We start from the raw sequence: 24,715 nt of genomic DNA, 5'->3' as shown, positions 1-24,715 counted from the left end.
GATGAAAACAAAGCAACATTAAGATGACAACGCTACAACATGAAGATGAAACCGGAGTGACATTAAGATAAAAACGCTGCTACGTTAAGATAAAAACGCTGCAACATTAAGATCACAACACTACGGAAATGCTCCTGACCACTAGGTGGCAGTGAAAAGCAGTTTACTTTGTCTTCTATGCTGAATGGCAAGTAATTGCAGTGAAGTGACCTCTAGTCACCACAAGAAATTCTTCTCAAAGCATTGGTACCAAGGAGCAAGAAACAAACATTGAGAATGGCTGAAGGGTGAGTAAATTATAGGGCTCTGTTTTCACCTATCTAGATGCAAAGTCTACAGCACATGGCGCAAAAGCATTAAGGGCTTGTCCAAATCCACTTTTGCTATTTTAAGGACAGAAAAATACACTCTGCACCATGGCACATGGTCTAACAGGGTTGTGCTTATTCTCTTAAAGAGTTATGAGTGTGCTTTGAGCATAACCTGCAATAAACTAATCAGCGTCTCATCTCCCATTCCCTTTAAGAGTCAGTTGCGTCGCGCCTAGTCGCATTTGCAACTGACTTTGTAAGTGGAAAAAAATGAATGCTTTAGTAGCGAGAAAACAAACAGAAACAGTACGAGAGTTAAGAATGAGCCTCCTCCATTCGGCCTCTTTACTTTCTCTTTACTTTACTTTTACTCTTTACTTCACTCCTTTACTTTCGTGGATAAGGAAACAGTGTTGTACGCACTCCACTGAAGACATCCATTAGCCTACATATTTAATTTTGTTTGTTATGTGCAAAGATTTGTTTTAAAACTATTTCTAAATTCAGTTCTAATTTCCAGCAAACCAATAAACAATAATAACGAAGTGTGGTCAAAAAACGGAGTTATATCCAAATACACGTCCTGTTTTTATGCCCCATATGGTGATGCATATGTCTCCAAAACCCAACAGATGGACAAATCTAAACTTGTTTTTATTTAAAACAAATATAAATATGCATATAATAAATAATACTGGTGATAATAACAACATTATAAAATACAAATTGTCATCAATAAACTGAAAAAAGCCTCCCGAGATGAAAAAGCCATGGAGGTAGTGGTTTATATATTTAGGTAGAAAATTATTTTTGTAATATTTTAATCCTTTAATTTTTTTCATATGTAAAGATATTTGTGTATTGCTGTACCTCCCGTGTGTATTAATGTGTTTTGGACCTGCATAGGCGCATAACTAATGTTCAGTTGGTCAGTAGTGTGGTTTATTTCAGTTCCTCAAAATAGCAACGCACCAACAATGTGCCTCAACACACTTCCTTTATAGACTGGAACAACCATGAGTCCACAGCGGTGCATATGGATTTGCTATTTAAACAATGTGGCGCAAAATAGGAAAAATGGGGTTGCGCTGGTCAGAAAATAGCAACAAATCGCGCCAAACACGTCTTGCACCTTATTGCGCTGGGTGTATGATAGGGCCCATAGGGTACTATTTGAACTAATCCACTAAAAATACATTTCAAAATGCTGGTTGTTTTAGTCAAAAATGAATCATTTTAACCACTACGTCAAATTTGTATATTTTATATTTGTTCACATTTGACTCACAAACAACTTTGCATTTTTCTAGATTGTGTTAAGTATAAGCACTCTTGTAATCTATTTAGGAGCACCATTTAGGCTATATTATATACTGCTGGATGTTTTCAAAGTTTTCCAGAAAATTGAACTGTTATTTATCATTACTGTATTGTAATATTGTGCTAAACCAAGCATAAGTTGTGAGAAGATATTCCTTATTTTTATTGAATCTCTCTCTCTCTCTCTTTCTCTCTCTCTCTCTCTCTCTCTCTCTCTCTCTCTCTCTCTCTCTCTCTAGTAAATATATTATTTTTCATTTAACTTTTACAGACCCCCTTGTGGCCCTAGAACTGGGCCCATCCAAGTATTGATTTCCCTGCAAAATTTATCAACGAGCAACCATTAGGTTAGGGACACACTTAAAACTCGTCTCTGATGGGATTTTGGCTCTGTAACCGTGTTGAATAATTGAAAAAGCATGCTATTGGGAAATATGTGCTGTTTTCTTTAGACATGCAGGAAGTGACATAATATGCAGAAATATCTTGTGGTGTGAGTAATCCTCCATGAGATTCTAATGTAATCTTTTAACAATAGCACACAGTCATTTGATTATTTAAAAAAAAAAAAAAAAAAAAAAAAAAAAAAATATATATATATATATATATATATATATATATATATATATATATATATATATATATATATACACATATACACATATACACATATACACACACATATATATATATATATATATATATATATATATATATATATATATATATATATATATATATATAAAACGTCTAGCCGTCTGTCAACTAACAAGGGGCTGTAATCGTCGCCGAGGCCCTTGTGTCTGTACTCGTATTCCTGCAGTGAGAGGCCCTCCAATAGCCCATAAATTAGGCTTTCAGAAATCTGGTCACACCGTTAGCTAAACGTCCCTGCTGATCTCAAGGTGTCCATTAAGCAATCGGGCAGCCTGGGGGACGAGTGGAAGTGCTTTTGTTGGAGCTCTGGGTGTTTCCAGAGAAAGTCTTTTCCAGAGCCAAGATGGAAGGAGAAGAGAGGAAAAGGAGGAGGAAAGGGAGCCAGCGGGAGACACAGCGAGACGTCTGGCCTCTCCCTGCGCACTCCACACACAGGCCTTCATTAAGCTTAAATATTAATAAGGAGGTTCAACAGTGTATTAATGCTTTGTTTCCTGTAAATAAGAACCGCTGGATTGAGACGTCTCGCTCCAGAAAATCCATTTGCTTGAAGCCGAGTGGAAATGACTCTTGTCTGGTCTTCTAATAGCCCCGACAGTAATAAGAGAGAGTTGTATTTACATCGTACCTGCTTGTAATTGGCACGCTTTGTGTCTCGCATTTGTCTCCATTGTCTTTATCCTGCCCCGCTCCCATTTCCTTTGTCAGAGATAAGAATGTTACACAAAGATTCGCTGTGTTGTTTGCCCTGAATTATTATAGTACATTTAGTACAATCAGGGCTCATTGGGGAAAAATGCACCTGTTGTGACTAGAGCTTCATTTACATGACAATGATGTAGCTAAAAAATGTTTCCCTTGCATTCAAAAAATGATCTGCATTTACACACCTGCAAAAACTACCAAAATGCTGTGTTATGTATGCCTTCCTAACAGTGTTGGGAGTAATGCGTTACAAAAGTAATGTATTACAGTAATGTATTACATTTCCCAGTAACGCAGTAGTGTAAGGCATTACTTATACATTTTCAGTAATATTTTACTCGGTACATGTTCAGTAACGCGTGCGTTACAACAAACTTTTCGCCCGCAAGACATTACCAAATAAAAAATACCGCAAGTAAGTTCTATTTCCTGTTCGTGGTTAGTGAATACATGCGCGTGTTGTCATTAATATCCCTCTGGCTATTGGAACTTTTTTACTTTGAACGCGGAATGATTTCAGCCTCTGAGCTCGAGGTCCGAGGCTATTGGCTCAGCCCGGTTCACAGTAAGGTCAAGCCCTGACGTGCAGCGGAAGAGCGGCAAAATAGATGAGCAGAAGACAGTACATTCGCGAGATGGACGTATGTGCATATGGCGTTATTTCACTGACAACAGTCGTAAGCGCAGTTTTACAAGAGTGCATTCATGTAATTCTCTGTTCGTGGACAACTCGACCGCAATTTTTTTTTCCGCAGTCGCATGCACTCAAAACACGGCTGCTCACGTGCGAATGATCTGCTCTGGCTCCGTCAGATGATGCAGACTCACATTTTGTGCCTCATGTGTCCTCTTCTTTTCGTGCTTTTGCTCTCCAGAGATCCTCCTGTTCAATTGGTTATCCCAAGAATGTTGATATGGTTTATATGTTGCTACAGTATTTATTAGCAATACACGAAACACTAAAAGGTTATGATAAATTCTATAATAAATACTTTTTTGAGTGTTAGATATACTGCCTATGTTTTCGGCTAGTATTATTTACAATTTGTTAATGAATGCTTCAGCATACTGTAGTATTAAGAATAGTGAACTGATAAAATGAAATACAAAGTGTAGTTTTACTACAGTAAAGTGTGGTGAATTGTAGTATAGTATACCCTATATTGTAAAAAAAACTACAGCACTGGGTAATTTGTTTATATTACGCTTGTGTTACCATAGCAACTAGTATTAGCACAACTGATTAATTGAAGTACTTTACTGTAGAACTGTTCAAAACACTGTACATGACAGGGAAAATGTCCTCCACAATCTCATCAGCAATGTGGAAGACAACAGAGACCTGTTCAATTTATTTTAGTTGACATGATTAAATGGGATTGATAGTGAGATTTATTTGAGGAGAGAATAGTTCAGTAGGCTATAATACCTCATCAAGTTTTCCCCTATTTTTATCGGTTACATTTCTGCTTGCATTCGTTATATTTTTGTTTAAATGTTGTTTTATTTGATTAGTATGGTGCACCTTTTGGATGTTTAATAAATGTTTTTTAAAAATGTATTCTTTGCATTCAACTTCTTTGTGTCTTAAGTGTTTGAAATTGGAAATATTTCATCATATAACAAACAACAAAAAAGGTTATAGTGGATTAGATTAAAAATTTTATATGTAAGTCTATTTTAGTATTTTGGTTATTGTTAATAAATAGTGTACAAATATAAATTATATCAAAAAGCATGAAAGGAAGAGGGAACACAAGACACAAATTGTGAGTCTGCATATAATCTCACTGAGCGAGCAGTGTACTGTGAGCGCACAAGAAATTTTGTGCGTGAGCAGTGCATATTTGAGAGAGCATGAGAAAGTTTGCACGCGAGCAGCGTATATTTGAGAGCTCACAAGCAGTTTTGTCCACAGAGGAAATCGGTGCACGAGCATTATATTGAGAAAGCTATGTTCATCATGCTCACTTTGTGCATGACAGTTTTGTGTTGTGAACCTGAATTTAAAGTGAATAGAATAATGGCAAGATTAAGAAAAAAATGCATCTCGTCATGGCATTGGAGTTTACATATAGGCCTGTTGTGTCTAATATGAAAATAGCCAAGCTATTCACAGATATTGCCAGATAATCACTTTACCTTTACCATACTTTCAACAGACTTTGATCATTTGTGATTCTGGCTCTTATCCTTTCTTGCATTGTCTTGAGCCTTCACGTTGCCAAATATATACTATATTGTTAGTAGCCTGGATAGGTCACCGTCATTCTGCTACATCATATCGCTTTCTACTGGATGTAAAATGCTCTGCAGTACATTTAGTCATTTTAGAATGTTAAGTTCTAATTCTGTAGTTATTTTGGTGAAAGTAACTAAAAAGTAATATAAGAGTAATGTAACATATTACAATTTTGAGACAGTAATATTGTAAGGTAAGGGATTACTTTTAAATCACAGTAATAAGTAATCTGTAATGTATTACAGTTTGGAAGTAACTTGCACAACACTGCTTCCTAAACACACACTATGTACGCGCATGATGTAATCATTTTTAAAGGCTCATTTGTGTGTTTACATGGATACAACAAAGACTGTGTTTTTTTTTAAATAATAAAGTGAAAACTTGACTAAACAATCTTTTTTCAAACAAGCTACTAATGTATCTTTAGTTAATGCTCCCAGTGATGGTTATGTTTGGGATGTGCTTTCAAAAAAAAAACATTACTTAGCCACTTTTTGCTAATGCATAAACATTTTGGTTTTACATGATGTTTTCCCTTGACACCAAAACCAAGTCACAGTGATATAAAATTGTATGATTCATTGAATCATTCATTCAAACAAAAATAAGATTGTAGACACAACATACATAAACTTTTAAACTTGTAAACTTTTTGTTTGTTGTGTAAAATCAGTGTCACTTTTGTGATTGTGAATTCACATGCTGATATTTCCACTTGATCTCACGGGGAAACATAACTATTTTACGTTTTGTCAGTTTAATGGCTAATTTGTACGAATTTAGTCGTTTGAAAATGTACAATTCTGAAAAGGTGGCATGGCACCCAATCCCGCCCTTAAACCCAACCATCATTGGGGGATGTGCAAATTGTACTAAATTGTATGAATGAGATTGCTATGAATTTATACGAATTAGCCACTACATCAAAAAGTAAGGAATTGCCGTGAGAATCCCTGCGTCCCAAATTGCACACTATACACTACACTGTAAAAAATGCTGGGTTCCACACAAATCCCTCATGTTGCCCCAACACAAATAGAATAATTGAACTGAATCGTTTTTACAAATTTAAGTAGATTAAAAATAAAATAATTAAATTGTCCCCCAAAAAACGTCAAGAATTTTGTTGTTTTAACTTATTTTAAATAAGTGGTTTGAACAAGCATCAAAAGTCTTTTTTTTTCAGTGTATGCCCTTATGCACTATGTACTTATGCACTTAAACACTCAACAGCATAGTATATGTATGTAGTGTCATCCCAAATGGAACACTAATGTTTTTTTACTAAGCGGAAATTCAAACAGTTTCCCAGATAATGTTTGACGGTGGCCAAATTAGTGGAATAAATTACCAAACATTCCAAATAATACCTGTATAACCAGCCTGATCTCACAAGAAAACTCAAGTATTTTACGTTTTGTCAGTTTAGTGGCTAATTCGTACGAATTCATACGAGTTCAGTCGTACAAAATTGTACGATTTAAAAAAAAAGGTGTGACACCTAACCCCACCCCTAAACCCAACCGTTATTGGGGGATGCGCAAATCATACTAAATTGTACGAATTAGATCGTACGAATTCATATGAATTAGCCACTAAATCAAAAAGTTACGAATTGCTGTGAGATTGTGTTGGTATAACCACATTCACCATTGGGAGGCAAAATTGCATAAGTATGCAATTTTGGATGCACCTGTTGTGTTGGATCTCTGTTAATTCACTTTATCATACCCTATATATATATTTTTTTGAAGACAGAATTATTAGCCCCCCTTTATTTATTTATTTATTTTTTTTATATTTCCCAAAGGATGTTGAGTAGAGCAAGGAAATTTTCAAAGTATTTCTGATAATATTTTTTCTTCTGTGGAAAATCTTATTTGTTTTATTTCGGCTTGAAAAATGTCTTGAAAAATATCTAGTCAAATATTATTTACTGTCATCATGGCAAAGATAAATAAATCAGTTATTAGAAATTAGTTATTAAAACTATTGTGTTTAGAAATGTGTTGAAAAAAATCTTCTCTCCGTCAAACAGAAATTGGGGGAAAAATGGTGTAAATAATTCAGGGGGGCTAATAATTCTGACTTCAACTGTATATATGTATATATATCTCTATATATCTATATATATATATATATATATATATATATATATATATATATATATATATATATATATATATATATATATATATGGATTTTTTTGCTTTTATTATTTAAATAAAATATGGGGATTTATTGTCAAATGAGGGACTTAATTGATAATGTTTGTTTGCATATTGTTAATACAACAGTAACGTCATTATGAAAGAATGGATATTACAATACTACAAAATAATATTACAATGCTTCTTGTATGCTTCAAAATGTTTTCAGAGTAAACTATCAAGTAAGTGATGTGAAAAGTTCAAGGCTCAATGGAGATGCACAGGACTTGTGCATTAGCACTTGTGCACTGCTGTATCAGGCAAGCTCATCAAGGAAACTTTCAGCAAACCATTTAAAGCTGGCTATAATGTCAAACATTACTGTAGTTAACAAATGATGCACTATGGTAAAAGTGTTTTGAGGTAATGACACTATTGTACAAGAGACCACACGAAAAAGAGCCTAATAGTGATAATAAAAGGCTAAAAGCGATAATCTACTGCAGTAATCTTAATTTGTGTGAAAAGGAATAAAAGTTGTTGCCGTTTTACTGCCACCAGTGTTCATTTGAGCTAGAAACTGTGGATCATAAAACTGAGCTGGATAATGAGTTTTGTGAGGGAGAGGCGCTGGTAGAAAAACACACTGTGTTTATGACTCCTACAGTAAATAGAGATTTTCGAGACTGTAAAACATACATTATAGCTGAGTTTTGGATAAAGTCATCTGGCTGGATTTGTTACACAGACCTGGCAACTATGGTTAGCATTTTTATAAGAAATGTATGGAATTAGAAGGAACATAAAACTGTCTATTTAAGGTGTTGTTTGGCTCTAACATCATTAGCAACTTTAGGGTTAGAAAGCTGTAATACGAGTCATCTCGGCTAAAGTGGCTAGCATGATTAGCTTCAAAGATTCACTGTGAATGCAGAGTTGCTAAGCTGTTTGGCTTTGATGTTTTTTTTTATACTGACATCCATGTTTATCAGTAATTGAGGGGTGTGAGTCAGTGTTTTCAGCTCCTTTCGCATCCCTCAACGTCACTGGCAATGGCTTCAGCATTATGTGTCAAGACTACATTTTAGAGACATATCAGAAGAAATATGTTGTCTGTGCTGCCATGATGCTTGTATATTGTGGGTGCAAGGATGGAGAGATTATGAACATTCTCTGAAAAGCTGTTAGCATGACTGCTATGGTGTTTTTATTAAAGTTTCGAAAGTTAAAGTCTCAATCGCTCCTGTACAAGTCACACATTTTATGGTATTATTGATAATCAGTAGGCACACACCAAATCTGACCAAATTTACACAAGGAACACACCAAATTTAGCCTATCATTGAGTCTATGTATTTACTTGTGTAAATGTGTGTAAATTCATATTTATTTAATTATTATATTATTTGAATTCATTTAACTAATATTTAGCGTACATTACTAGCATTGTTGTCACTCCTTACCACTGACTGGTTTCTTTCTATCTGTTTTATTTATATCTATGATACTTGCTTCATTTATTGACTGTTATTGTCCCTTATGTATGTACTCTGACCTGTCCACCAAGTTACCTTTACATGCACACACACACACGCACATATACAGTACACACGCACCTGCCAGTACCTGACTGTAATGTTGTTGTTTTTGTTTTTTGTTGATGTTTCATTTTCTTTGTATTTGTATGATCACAATTTGTGTACCCTTTGCATATTCTAATAAAAAAAGAGAAAAAATTTAATAAAATAAAATAATTAAACTAATATTATTATGATATAATAATAGTAATATTAAAATGTTCATTTGATTTATGTACAATACAGATTGTAAAGTAATATTTTCCAACTTTTAGATATATTATACGAGAGACTGGCTTTGTTTACCAAATAAGTGGATCTAATTGTATTTGCATAGTAAACTTTAAATAAAAGTCATTTTTTTATTTTATACCTTATTTTAATAAATTATTATAAAATAAAATTATTGTTTTTTAGCAACAATACTCCCAAAATCATTTAGCATAAATCTGCATATTTTTCACAAAATTCTCCTCAGAAATAGCAAAAAATGTCCTCAGATTCTGTCTGGCCCTAATAATCAGTAATCAGAAGCATAGTCAATCCAAGATGTTACATTCTTTTCTTTAAAGGGTTAGTTCACCTCAAAATGATAATTCTGTCATCATTTACTGACCAGCCTGTCATTTCAAAACCATAACTTCTGATTGTCAGGAAACAAATGTAGGTATTTTTTAATAAAATGGAACTATTTATGTCCCTCCATTTATTTACCCAAAACACATTGATGTTGAATGGAACGAATTTCAGAATCCAGTCATAAGATTGGAATTATGCTAATCAGCAGTGTAATATGGAATATCACAGCATTTTGGATAAAAACGTCAAATTTAGTGCTTGAATAATACTGTATACATGAGCATCTGTCAGTATTAAACTGCAAAAATAGCACAGCTCACAAGTAAGGTTTGTTCTGGAATGTCAACAGGTATGGATGATGTTTATATATATGCAAAGACCTAAATTAAATCTGACCATCGTAAAGTTTTTTTTTGTTTGTTTTTTTTAAAATAGTTTTTAAACCATAAAAATGAATAAAATACCTCTTTATGAACATTGGCTTAACAGACTTGCAATAGAGGAACAGAAATCATAGATTTGATTAAAAATTGTTCTGAAGATGAACTAAAGTCTTATGGGTTTGGATTGACATGATGGTGAGTATTGTCGATAACAGATTTGATCGAATCATTAAAAATTTAAATCAGAGATGCCCGAAGTAAAGTTGACCCATTGTATCTTTTTATTTGGCCAACCATCTCATCTGACATAAACCTTTTTTTTCATTGTTTGTTTGTTTATTGCTGACTTACAAAAAAAAAAAAAAAAGCAAACTGAATTAAATGTTTCAATTAAATGTTTATGAAATTAATGAATCTGATTTGTAAAAATGTAACTACTGTCACTCGACAGATTATGCAGAAGACATCAGTGAGCAAATCAAGGTAAAAACGTAACTCAGTTCTGTTGTAAATGAGATTGTTTTTGTTTTTCAGGTCATTATAAAAATCCTTTATGAAATGTAAAGCAAATTATACTTATATAATTATATATATATATATATATATATATATATATACTTATATTTTTATATATATACATACTTATATATATTTATATTAGTTAATATAAAGCAATGTTTTCTAGTTATTTTTAAACATTATTAAATAAATTAGGAAATTACCCATGGCAACTATATTTACCTTTGGCCCACTAGCCTCAATCAAGTTTGGTTTTTGACCCTTCATAAGAAAAAAGTTTGGGCACTCCTGATCTATAAAGAATCATTTACTCATTCTCATCTCATTCTAAACCTCTGACTATATTTCTTCTGTGAAACACATTAAATATTTCAAAAAAATCTGGGATTAAAACAATTATTTTCCCAGAGATGGGTTGCAGCTGGAAGGGCATCCACTGCGTAAAAACGTGCTGGATAAGTTGGCGGTTCATTCCGCTGTGGCGACCCGGGATTAATAAAGGGACGAAGCCAAAAAGAAAATGAATGAATGAATGAATAAAACAATTATTTGAGTCCCACCGATTGCAAAATCGACCATTTTAAGCGCTCAGCTGAAATATTAAAGCAAAGAAAGAAGACAGAAGCTAAAGTGTCACACTGACCAGCGTTACACATGACATAATAGATGGTAGAAGTCCTCAATCAATGAACATCATCAAAGCCAAATGAATCATTCCATGTTGCCCAAGCGTCCTTCCCATGACCCAGATCTGGAGTCTCCATCCACCTCCTCCCAGCCAACTGGCACCAGAGCTGCGCTGCTTCAGCTGACTATTGCGCAATGCAGTTCTGCGCACAAGTGTAGGTTCTCGGCGGCGTACATGAGCACACTTCTACACTCTCTGCGGTTGCTGAGCATCACAAAACCCCCCTCTCTGGTCACAGCTCATTGTCAACAGCACAGGATTAGGAGCGTTTGACTGCTCTGTTGCCTGGCAACGGTTGCCACGGAAACCTTTTTTTAAGGGAAGGTTGGGTCAAAAAAAGGGATGTTGAAGGGGGAAAAGAAGAAGATACAACACGCCACGCCACAAAACTGACAACTGTTGCTTGAAGTCCCCAGCAGAATTAGATGATTGCGGATCGCAATTGAAAAGTTACATCTGCAGCCATGAATTACTGGAAAGCTTTTGAACCAGATGTGCGGGAATATGCTTTCCCTTAATGAGGGACTGTGGGACTACAACAGAGCGGACATTTCTAATGGAGATCTGCTGTATTTGAGCTAATTAAACTGTTAAATGACTTTCATTAGGTAAAAAAAATGTAGTCTTGGCAGTGTGTCTTTGTCAAATATGGCCTGTCTTCAAAGATTTAGTCAGAGTTTTAGCACACTCGAGGCGCCAGGTAATACAGGATGGTGCAAATCATTAGGTGGGATTTTAATGGTGTAATGGAGATGTTGCAGAAATCTGGTTAACCACAGACTATGAAATATCGCTCCACTTAAGCCTGAATGAAACTGCTTTTTGCAAAGCTCTTGACAGCTGGAAGTGAGACTTGAAGAAGCGTAGATGCATGGAAAATTTATTATCTGGGGAAGGTGCTGAGTGTTTGCAGTGTTGTGGAAAAATTTGCCTTGGAACATCTTGTAAATGCTTTTTATGTAGCCAAGGGCTTCATGTACTGTACTTTTTTATATAAATTAATATATATTTTATGTGTGAGTGTGTGTGTGTGGATCAAAGACAAAAATGGTTTAGCAGACAATAGCATTTAATATGTTTTAGCCAATATCTTGTCAATATCCGTCTTCCGGATAAGATGTTTAATTGAGACCCTGACTCTCTGTGGTCATTAAAAATCCCATGGCACTTCTGGGGTGTAACCTCGATGTCCTGGCCAAATTCTTTCCATCGGCCCTTACCCATCATGGCCTCCCAATCGTCACCATCCACCGAATTGGCTCTATTAATAGCTAGTTTCCATCCACCTATTTCATGCACATTTTGGATATGCGCAAAAAAAAAAGGTTGATGGAAATGTCAAGATGCGCAAAAGTTTTGAAAGTGTGCATAAAAAACATATGTGCATATAGGATAAACTTTTTATTCGAAAAAACAACACTTATCAAACAAATTCCAGTATGTGCATTAAAAAAGGTCATGTGATTTTGTTATAAGAGATCATGTGATGATAAAAATGTGTGTGAGTGAATAAACCGGCAGGCTGAGCACATTGTAAAACATCTGAAATGTTATTCTGGTCATTCTAAAACACCTTAACCGTTTCGGTATTAGTGTTATTATATTATTAATGACCTCCAGAATCAGGATCGTCTGTGCTCCGTGTCTAATGCCTTCAAACGCCACCACACGTTCACTGCGTGTCAGGTTTGCCTTCTGAGGTGCAAATCATTTATTAAATGAAGAAAAGATTCACGCAGCTTCTCCTACTGTAGCAAATTAAATTTTTACTGTTGATATTTGGCACCAGATAGTCAGGAAGTGACGATTTTGTTCGATTTGACTCGTTGGATGGAAACGCTTTATTCGTACATCTTTTATGCGATAATCCAGTTTTGCACATAAAGTTAATTCGCATTTTTGGATGGAAACATAGCTACTGTCTCTCCACTCCACCAATAGCTGTTGTGTGGTGAGCGCACTGGTGCCGTTGTCCTGTGGCTGCCGTCGCATCATCCAACTAGATGCTGCACACTGGTGATGGAGTGGGGAGTCGGTCATGATTGTGAAGCACTTTGGGTGCATGGCCGATATATGCGCTATATAAATATACACATTACATTACAATATTCAATATTGGGTAATAAAAGCAGTACTTGGTATTCACTATATTGAGTAATATGTTCTTGGCTAATAACTTACCAATTACTCTGAAACAGCAAGAGGGAGATTTGAGAGAATACAATTTATTTGCATTTACTTATTTATCATTACTTTAGAAGAAGGTAAAAATAGGCAAAACCACCAAACCACTGGTATGGGATCTCACTCTGAATAATCGGCCATAAGTATTGACTGAGAAATGTGATATTGCGGATCTCCATTTAATATGCTTTCAATGCATATAAAATGTTTTTATGCATAGTGTTTAGTTTGATGCGGAAACCAAAATAGGACATCTTGTCTTTGACCTATATTTGATGCTTCACAATGCTCCTGTCTAGCTGTATTTTTATACTGGTTTAATATGCTGTGGACAAAAATGCTGCTAATTTCACAAGATGTTTTAATATTGTCTTGTTTTCCTGCATTTGAAAGTCCAATATACAGTAGTGGTTGTCTAGACACATTACTGTAGCACAAAAGCTTTTAGTGTCTACCCTGACCCTGTCATCTTAGTCAACAATGTCTATTTAACACACAAGTCGCCAAGATTTTCTCCTATTAAAAGCCTTTTTCAGAGCACAATCGCTTTGCTTCTCTCATAATGTGTCTCTCCCCGTGGCTGACAGCCCTCTCAGACAGACTTTCTCAAGACCACAGAGCATTGCTTAAAACCCTTCGCTGCCACTCTGACTCAGTCATTCAGTGACCGTGCTGATCCCCTTGCCTTATCCGACGCAAGCGAGTGAGTGAATGTGCGCAGAGCAGGGGGTGTCATTTGAGAAATTCAGCTCTGGCAAAACCAGAGCAGACTGGCAGCACATGTGGGCCAGTTCAGAGATGAGTGCTTATTGAGTAATCTAATTCAGAGGCTCACCCCAGACCCTGGAGCTCAAACACACGCTCATCTAGCGGTCAGCGTATGTTGACAGAACTCGCAAAGCCCAGTGTAGCCTATATTCTCCATGAGGCTTTCCTTAATGGACATTGTTCAAAGAAAAGTCTCTATAAAGGGCAGTACAGATTCTATCAAAAAAGAAATAAGAAAGAAAGGTTCTACGATATACAGTATATCTTTTTATTGGTATCACTGGTTTCACATCTATTACATTTTTTATTACACTGAAGGTTCGTTAGATCAGTGCTTACTAAAGTGAAGGTTGGATGACAGTAGGGAAGGGGTTGCTTAATACGAATAATAATTTGATTAAACAATTATAATTCCCATATTTCATCCATAACTAACAAAACAATAGTAGATAATGTATACATTTAAAAAAACATGCAAATAAAAAGCCATCAGCCTTTACTTTTTTATTGGATTGCGACCCCTGGGGTGATAACGTTACATTTAACACAGCAATAGCATCAATTTCAGCTGATTGACTTTACAGAGCCAACTTTCCGATACCTTTTCATCACTCACATACATTAAAAATAAATACAGGTCACATGATGATCTCTAAGTGGCAGTCTCCATAATTAAAGAAAGAATAGACTTGCTGTGCTTCAGACATTGTGCCCACCCATGTCATTAGGTGAGGTTAAAGTTGAAATTAAACAAATTAATTAATTACTATAAAAATTATATTTGTTAGACTAGGCCAAATGGTGTGTGTTTACACCTTTGCGGTCTATCTGAGGATGGAGGAGTCACTGGCTACTGTACATACTTGTACATACTTACTGTATGATACTTTGGGCTGAAAAGTTTGGGAAACCCTGCTTTGGCTTATTTGAAGAAACTTTGACTAAAAGGTTCTTTGAGGAACCAAACATGATTCTTCTAGCATCAATGGAAATGGACTGCATAAACCACATTTCTCTTATATATGAAAAAAAACATTGCTTATTATATTAATTTGCTGTCTCGTAAATCACATTAACAAGGTATTTTACTTCCATAATGTAACATTTCTGAAACAGGATATTCAGGATATTCTAACCCTAAAGCTAACTGCTGAATCATTCACAGTATTGTAAAACCAGGAACTTGTGACATGACAGTACTGTATTGTGAGAGATGTTGACTTGTGAGAGCAAAGAAAACATTTGGCATTATTTCATCCAAATTTTGCATGCAAATGATCGTCGCAGCTTGTAAACAGATGTGGCTAAGGTTAATAAGTCATATTTGAAGATGACCTCAGGCTAAGATGGCAAACTCATAAAACTCATTAGAGAAGGTCCACCCTTCCTCTTTCAACATATTCCTTTATGTTGAAGTCATTGACTCATATGACTCATTCCTTCAGTTTCCTCATTTCCCTTTGACTTGCTGCTTCCTTTTTGTTTCAAGCTTCCTACAAGAAGACAACTTCTCTGACCCCCATCACATCAGCAATTTTCCCCAGTGCTAAATTTGATAATTCTCCCGGGTACACCCTGACACCTTGCACTGTGAACTCAATTATCACTCTCATACACACCCCCCTCCCCCCCAAGACTAGCAGAACACTTTTATTTTTAACTCCCCAACACTAATTGATATTCCAGGCTAATGCACTACTTGGAAGTTCTTGTTGTGAGTCGAGGGAAAAGGTTTAGTGTAGAGCACACTGGTATGGAGTCTTTGAACTCATAGATAAGCAATTAGCTTCACCACATGGTGAGAGAACGTATGTGGTTAGACTGCCTTTTAGAAGAGTGAATTCTAAGTCTTAACATAAACACACCTTTAATAAACATTGGAGGCAAATACAATCAGGTTTACTTTGTAAATATCATTTGGTATTAATTCATGGGGAGCTTGCTGGAAAGACCAGCTTGAATGACCGACAAACCAGTTGAAAAACATAACAAGCTGGTCTTAGCTTGTCTTAAAGGGGTCTCAGAAGTACATCACAAACCAACAGTATACTCAAAAAAGGTGCAAAAGCTGTCACTGGGGCTGTACATTTTGCACCGTACAGTATAGGGAGCATATTGGTGCCTTAGGCCCAATCCCAATTCTATTTTTGTACCCCTACCCCTTCCCCTTCTCCTTCTCCTTCCTCTTGGCCCTTAAAACTGAATGTGAAGGGGAAGGGCTTCAAAATTTACCCCTAAGAAATGGGACACCACTACTACACCTGCAAACGTCATCGCGATCTCATGCTTCATACGAGGTCGTTGATCACTGTTGTAGTCACTGCTGATCACTGCTGTAGTTATTCCAGTTGCTTTATTTTTTGGTATTTATATTCAGGAAATCACTGAAGGCATATATCATGTTATCATAACAATATAATGTGGCAATAAGTTCGTAGCTGTACGGTGCATTTACACCCTGGCCATATTTATCTATGTAAACACACAAAAACAACATTAACATTATAGCAGACACTGTAAAAAGCTCATTCCCAGCCACTAGACTTTTCTGACAGGGTATTCAAGTGTCATCGAGTGACAGAATGTTGTGGGACTGCTGTACAGGAGGTATAGATAGCGAAATTTAGCGGGTTTTTATTTTAGTGGGGTTTTTTTAAACGTGGCGGTAAAACATGAACACAGTTATGAATATATTAAAACATATGCTTGTTTGTTGTAAAAATTTGTAATAATGACAAAAAATACTCATTTGTGCATCTCTTTACTTCCATGTGCAGCCATGCTGCCGTTGTAGCTGGTGTATTCTGTGAAATTTTCTTACCCTTTGGTTTCGAGTGTGGTCCTGAAAAATCTTCATTTCAAGGGGTATCTAGCCTTGCCCTTAGCCCTACGCCTTCAAGCTAAAGAGAATTGGGACAGGGGAAGGGCTAAGGGGTAGAATTGGGATTGGGCCTTAATGTTATAGTGTAATACCCAGCCCAATCTTATGATGAAACATAACTATCTTACTTATTATCTAACTTATGGTCAAGTTCATTGATATGAAAACAAAAGGTTTTTAAGAGGAAGTGAGCCCCCTTAACCTACCCCTCATTTGGGGATGACTGTACAAATAAATACAAATAGCTACTAAATTAAAAAGTAATGATTTGCTGTAAGATTGCGGTGGTAATACCTTTTGTGAAAGTACTAACTTAATGACACTTTTAAAGCAGCTTAGGTTGGTTTATGCTTGGATAAGCTAGCAAAAATAAAAAAAACTGAGTTAGATGACCAAGCATGGTTCTGTTACAGTATGTCTCTGAATAGCCTGTATGCAACTGAATGCTTGTGTGCTGAAGGAAATGTGGTAGTGGGATGATAAAAGCAGTTTGTTTGTCAGTGCCATAGATGGCATGAGTTTACTGCAGAGATGTACGCAGCCTAGCACAGATAACTTGGGGTTCATGTGTCTCAGTTTGCATTATCTGGTTGCACCAAACGGCTCGAATATAAAATGGAATTGTCCTTACCGTCTGGTTGTCTTCATAAAGTTTGAGGTCATAGCCACTGAGCTCCACACAGAATATAATGGCAGTCACACCCTCAAAACAGTGGATCCACTTCTTCCTTTCTGAACGCTGGCCACCCACATCCACCATTTTGAAGGTGAGCTCTTTGAAGGTGAACTTGTTCTCAACAATGCCGGTGGTCATGTCACGTGAGCGCAGAATGTCCTCGACGGTTGGAATGTACTCTGGGGCGGAAATGCGGTCCAGGTCATTTAGATAATAAGCTGTATTGTCCTCTAGGTGGTACTCATTAGAGCGGCAGAAACACTCCTGGACGCCTGGATCGGCCCACAATCGCTTCATCACCCCCAGGAGCTCTGGCGTGATCTCGCCCTTGCTCTCAGCCGGCCCGGTGAGGGCGAAGAGTTGCACTGCATCATAAGCACGATCAGGGTTATGGAAGTCTATCTTCAAGGTTGCGAGTGCACGGATGATGCGGGTGAGTGAGTCAATGGCGTTGTAGAGGATGAGAGGCTTGTACTCCTTGCAGGCTTCCAGGTTGAAGCCTCCACTGTGGATGATCTTCATCTGCTTCACGATGGTGCTCTTGCCTGAGTTGCTGGTGCCTAGAAGCAGGAGTTTAATCTCACGACGCTGTCGCTGGCTTTCTGATCGGAGGTGTCTATCGATGCGCCGTGAACGCCTGGCGGCCTCCTTCTCCTCCGTACTCTGCCGGCACCCCATAGTTGGACTTTGCTGGTAATACCAGGGAGAGGGAAAATGGATGAAAAGTATGCAATGCGAAATGTTGATACAGTTGAGCTGTTCCTACGATAAGCGTCTGCCTGATTGGTGTTAGACAACTTTCATCGTGCAAGTCTACAGTTTAGTTTTTTTTTCAAGGGTTGACGTTTTGGTGTGCAGTGCTACCATGACATGGCGGAAGCCCCACTCAGGCCCTGGCATAAGGGCTTGTTTGATTTTGAGATCCCAAAGATTTGAGGTTCATATCAGGGGACTTATCCCCTTAGCACGGCAGGCTTTTAGTGGACTTGTCAGTGTTCATCAAGAGAAAGTCGGAACCGTAAAATTCCTTCACTCTCCTCCCTCATGGCGTCCAGTGTGATTGCCTGTATTTCTGTGATTCATTCATCTATTGACAGCTCCTCCCTCCCTTAGTATTCTTCAGAACGTTCCATCCAATGGACTGTCAGACCTTTGTTTTTGTGAACTGTTTCGGGCATCTGTGTACTAGATCGTCCTGCTTACATAAGCCAGTGAGGCAGCTAAAAGCCCTCGTTCCTGCAGGTAAAAAACAAGACATTAGTAATCATGAAACAGAGACGAGGGCCAGTAAACCTCAAAAGTAAATGAAGAAAGTTTAAACCCTCTGGACTGGACAATGTTTCCACAAAATGAAACTGTAATCACTTCATGATAAGTTCAAGTTCTACGTAATGCATGCATTCATGATCCAGTTTTACCTTCACAATGTGATGTGTACTTCTGAGTAAAACACAATATACACAGGGGAATAAACTCAACAACTAGACTTTGTCTGTAAGGAATTGATTGAGAGTGAAGTGGGCGTTTCATATCAGAATAGAGTCATACAAAGGAACCAGGGACTTTTTGGACCAGAGCGTGCAGGCTGAAGGTCAACTTCATCATTAAGGGCTTGTATTTGCATCCCAACAATATTGCTTCTTTGTAAATCTATTGTTATTTGCAATTAGTTTGGTAACTAAACAGTCTTAGTGATGAATATCAAAGACAAAATCCAAGTAAACTCAAGCAAAACATTGGTAAGACATTAGCATAGTTCATTGCTGTTAGCTCTACAATATACATCATACTTCTGCTTACACACATACACACACACACACCTCAGATCTTAGTCTGTATCAAAATCTAACCTTCTACTTGGTAAACCTGTCCCATCATGCAGTCCCTTGTCACTTCCATCTCTCTGTCACCAAATATTCAAGTCTGCCAAGGAGGTTATCCATCACACAAAGCTCACACACACATTTGGTCTCAAACAAGCATATCCACACACACACACTACACACACAAGCAGAAGCAGGCATGGTGTGAAACGGAAACAGATGTGAGATGAATGTCCTTCCCTGAAGCAAAAGGTACCGCCCATTCTACTCTCCATTTCCCCAAGCCTCAACCACTGAGCTAACTGATAGCAGGTGGACTGTTTATTTACTGTCATGGTGGAAAATAACTGGCACAGACTAGCAGGTGCTTCACTCCAGCTCATTCCAATGTAATAAACGCAACAAACCGCTTTAGAAATCCGTCAGTAATAATTGTACGGCAGGGCTCAACAATAAGAATGCTTTATGCTACCCCAGGCTAGTCAGTGTTTTTACTCCTACTCATGTTTCCACACTTTTAAATGTCAGAAAGAAATGTATTATGAATATATTATTAATAATATTATTTATTTATTGCACATTAGCAATGCAATTAATTCTATTGTTTAAAAGAATAATTAAAATAGTAATTTATATTAAGATAAAATATTAAATTTGTGCTGATTTTTGAAAGAAATCATGAAAAAGTATGTCAATGCAAATTCTTCCTGCAATGCATGCTTTATTTTGTGTATCAGAGTGTTATGAAGGGGCAACTATAATGGGGATTAATTCACATCACGTCGACCCCTGTCTAGCAACAGTCTGAATGTCATCTTACAAAGAATATGTTTACTCACTATCGTTTGGCTCACCACAGTGAATTGATCCGCCAGAAAATGTGTAAATCTACCTAAAAAATAAAATACGTAGTTTATTAACACAGAAAACCCCCAGGACACCCCAGAAACAAAGCTATCACGAGGAAACCACAGTAACAACAGCACATTGGCATACAAGAACTAGTCATAACACCCTGGCAATAGCATAGCACCACCCTAAGAAGCACTCAGAACGCCTTAGCAACCATGAAGAAAGTCAATACAAAGCTATTAATGACACCCTAGCAACAGCATTATAAAGACAGAGCAACCACTCAGAACACCTTAGCAATTGCATAATAACACCAGAGCAAACTCAAAACACTTTAATTACACAGGACAACCTGAAAAATCACCAGAACAACCTGACAGCAGCAAAGCAACACCCTAACAGCCACTCAAAACCATTTAGAAATTACGCAGCACAGTCTGAAAACCACCAGAACACCCTGACAGCAGCATAGCAACACCCTAACAGCCACTCAAAACCATTTAGCAATTACGCAACTTAACCTGAAAACCAAACAACCAATTCATGCATATAATCTGCTCTGATAATGTGTTGCATCTCTCTGTGCTGAAGCTGACCATACTTGCGCACTGTAGTGGATCATGTGACATTAATGTGAAGGCAGACTTCATTCACCCCAAAGGAAATCATATTGACATGGTTCTGTTTCGAAGAACACTAGATTATGGGGCACCTATGAGCCAAAATCAACTTTTGGAAGTATAGCTTGTATACAATAGGGATGTCAATTTCCACAAATTCTCATGATCGATCATCATTAAAATTTATCTTCAATCAATTAATCAATTAATTGCCAACCTTAATAATGTGAGATGTGTCCAACACAGAATCATTGTGAAAACGTACTCCTGTATACATTTCTAGAGAGCACAAATTATGTAGCCAGTTGTGTATGGCTGCATTTTGTCTTTAAAACAAAAGCTATGGGGTGGTATGATGCTGCTGATGGCTTCTGTTTCTTTTTGAGCTACCGACTGACTGCTTAACTCCGTGTGGATGGCTTTTCTAGTGTTACTGGTGTTTCGATAATACTGTTACATAATTAGAGCTGTAAAGCTTAACTTTTCGACCCTAGGTGAAAAAATCAAATCTGTTAAAGACGTCCAATAGAATAATAGGTACCGAAAAAGTCCACTGAGGGGGTGATCACCAGAATGGGTAAGTCCCAGAGTAAAATGAGAAAATATGATACATCTGTGTTTTGGAATATGGAAAAACTGTCTTAACGATGTTTTCATCTGTTTTTATATTATTTGTTTGCATTTTATCTATACTTGTCTCTTTTATTCCTGTTTATGTAAAGCACTTTGAATTGCCACTGTGTATGAAATGTGCTCTGTAAATAAACTTGCCTTGCCTTGCCTTACTAGATTGCCCAGTAGCTTGCTGTATATGTTGGCAGACTTGGGACACAGAGAGGAGTTGACCACAATGACGGGGTTCAAGTCTAGTGGAGAACGGTTCCAGAAAGCAAGTAAAAAAAAAACAAAGCCAAAAATAAATAACAAAACAGTAAATAACAGTAAGTAAAATCCGGCAGCTGTGAGGGCTATTCTTTTTCTGGATTGCTTTTGAAAACACTGTCGGTTGGGTTTAGGGAAATGGGTGGGCGGGTCAATCTGTGCTTTTGAAAACACTATCGGTTGGGCTTAGGAAAGGAAGTGAGTGGGGGGATTGGTCAGTCCGTCTATCGATCACTCAGTCGGGCGACAGCGGCCTCTAGTGGATTTATGTGAGAGGAGCAGGCATGAATGGCATTTGTGAGAGAAATTTGAGATCTGAAACATTGTACACAGTGGCGTTTGCTGGATTTACCTGAGATGAGCAGACGTGAATGGCACTTTCGAGAGAAATTTAAGATCTTAAACAGCGACCTCTGGCGGATTCGTGAAAACAAAAACTGGAAACAAAATGTACATCCTGGAATGTATTTTGCACTCTCCACAAATGTATACAGGGGTACATATCAATAATGAGCCTGGGTTGGATGTGTCTGCTTCTGTGGCACATTGTCACAGACATGGCAGGACACTCAAAACGCAATTTATTTTATTTTAAATAAAAGGCTAAGTATAAGATTATACAAAGAGGCATGATTGCTTATTTAATATAACTAAATGATTGAATTGAATGACTATTAGTGCCAGATACACAACTGATGCATGTGTGCGTTCATCTAAGGGGGAAGTTGAAAGTCAGAATTGCAGTTTCAATGCAACTTCACTTGCACATTGATATTGTTTTGGCAGACTGTGACTGGTGTACAGCAATAGAGGTGCAAGGGTCAGCTCAGATGTCACCCAAATAAGCTGCTTCAAACAAATCATCCACACATTTTCAATCAAAACCCATCCACAACATTTATTTATAAAACAAATGTTGGTTTCTCAAGTAGAACAGAGAATGGACTTGCGTTCTTTTGGAAACCTTTCTGGACAGATTACCTTGCAAAAACAAACTCTGAAGGATTCGAAAACTCAGAATGCATCCAAGTCTGGCCAAGATGTTTTAAAGTCTGCATATTTATGTCTGTCAGATAAAAAGATGCTTAAGTCATGTTCATGTTTTATATAAAGTAGTATGCATTATATAAAGTAGTATGTTTGCATAATGATAGATCTTATCCACCTGCAGCCCACCCACAATTAAACAATGTGGTTTTTGATTACCTGACCCACCGACCCGCAGATTAACCACTGTGCTCACCGATTTAACTGAGATCCATGCATAACTACACAACAGGATTTTATACACCTTTAATATGCAGTCATTAAGAGTGACTAGATAAGGAAACAAACTGCACAGACTTGAATATGTAATTCATAAATTAGTGGACGTGTGTCTCACAGCACAGCATCACTTATCCTTTAATGTTGTCCCTGCTTAATCGACCATCAACAAGGTCTAACGAGGTCTAAAGGGGTTATCGACAATTAATCAGTCATCGAATAATCATTAACATCACTAGTACACAGTCATATTACTGTGATATAAGCGCAACAATTCCCACCGCACCGCCAACTGATATTGATCGACTACCGCATGTTATCATGTCTCTATGTTAACAGATATTATCATGTCCACAAAACAGGATTTGCTAAGAAACTGGCATTAAAAGATCTGTTCCACCTTTCTGTGATCAAACTTCAGCTCAAGAAGTAGTAAGTAGTACACTTTGTATTTTTTATAGCATTTCGAACCGTACTTTTTGAGCTATGTAATTCATGTTTACATCTTTTGTTTATGTAAAGCACTTTGAATTACCATTGTGTATGAAATGTGCTATATAAATAAACTTGCCTTGCCATGTGTACTCAACTATAAACAAGGACGCTTCAATCACGCAACAGGAGTCCCAGATTGTGGATGTTAAATCATGTTTATTTTGCACAGTACCTTGTCTATAATGGATCTCTATACAGCAGCCTATATTTACTTGCTCAACATGTTAAACACACACAAGCAGCGAACTGCATTTGTGTGTGGCTCATTCAGGAATTGCAGCAAGGCTGAATAAACTCAACAACAACTACATCAAATAATCATTGGGAAACTTACTGTTTCAGTACTGTTCATCCTGACATGCGACCCGGGTTATCCTTCTCTGAAGCAACTCTGAAAACTAGCTCATTTGCATTTAAAGACACAGGTGTAAAACAGATTTAAAAATCTCCCTTTAGCAAATGAAAACCAATCAAGAAATTTAGAAAGCACTCAGAAGATGTTATCAACAGCCAAGCAAACATTCAACATTCTACTTAACAACACCTTAGAAGTATAGTTTTGTCAAAAATGAAAATTCGATTATCATATACTCACTCTTCACTTTTTCAAAACCTATTTGACTTTCTTTATTCTGTTGCACATAAAACACGAATTTTGAAAAAACAAACAAAAAAAAATGGTTGCTGGCACCCATTAATTTTTAAGTTTTATTTATACTATGAAAGGCAATGGGCCCCAGCAACCAGCATTTTTAAATATATTATTTTTGTGTTGTGTTGTTTGAGAACAACTCATATACTGTAGGGAGTATACCCCCACTATAGCAAAGCACCAATAGCAAAAATACTAAGAACAGCCAAACAACTGCATAGCAACACCCTAAGAACTACTCAGGGGTGCGTTTCCCAAACAACGACATAACTCGTGGCTGAACTTCCATAGTATGATGCATCGTTTAGGAAAAGAACGATGTAGTGATGAGTGTTTTCCAAAACTGTAGTTGCTGTCGCAGATCCACGTAAAACGTCCATAATGACGCTCTAAATGGGGTGAAGTAACTACTTCTTTAGAGGACGACCCCATCATTTTTTCTGCAGATTATGTTGTTTTACACGCACACACGTTTTAAAAAA

At 36.9% G+C, this 24,715-nt stretch overlaps 1 protein-coding gene across 2 annotated transcripts in view; it reads right to left on the bottom strand.

Annotated features, from left to right (window-relative positions):
- gnaz (guanine nucleotide binding protein (G protein), alpha z polypeptide) overlaps positions 1–24,715 on the bottom strand; it is a 93,083-nt gene that overhangs the window by 16,690 nt on the left and 51,678 nt on the right. Inside the window, exons 1-2 of one of the 2 annotated variants that reach the window (XM_056466594.1) lie at positions 19,494–19,640; positions 17,599–18,879 (exon numbers count right to left, since the gene is read on the bottom strand). In XM_056466594.1, the coding sequence (XP_056322569.1) occupies positions 17,599–18,321 (723 nt within the window). In that variant the 5' untranslated portion in view covers positions 18,322–18,879; positions 19,494–19,640. Of the gene's footprint in view, positions 1–17,598; positions 18,880–19,493; positions 19,641–24,715 lie in introns of those variants that run through there. The other variant, XM_056466593.1, reaches the window with a different exon arrangement.

The sequence above is a fragment of the Danio aesculapii genome, chromosome 10 (genome assembly GCF_903798145.1).
Source record: "Danio aesculapii chromosome 10, fDanAes4.1, whole genome shotgun sequence".
Classification (NCBI taxonomy): Eukaryota; Metazoa; Chordata; class Actinopteri; order Cypriniformes; family Danionidae; genus Danio; species Danio aesculapii.
Note: the sequence above shows the minus strand (reverse complement) of the source record. Positions and strands in the feature narration are given on the sequence as shown.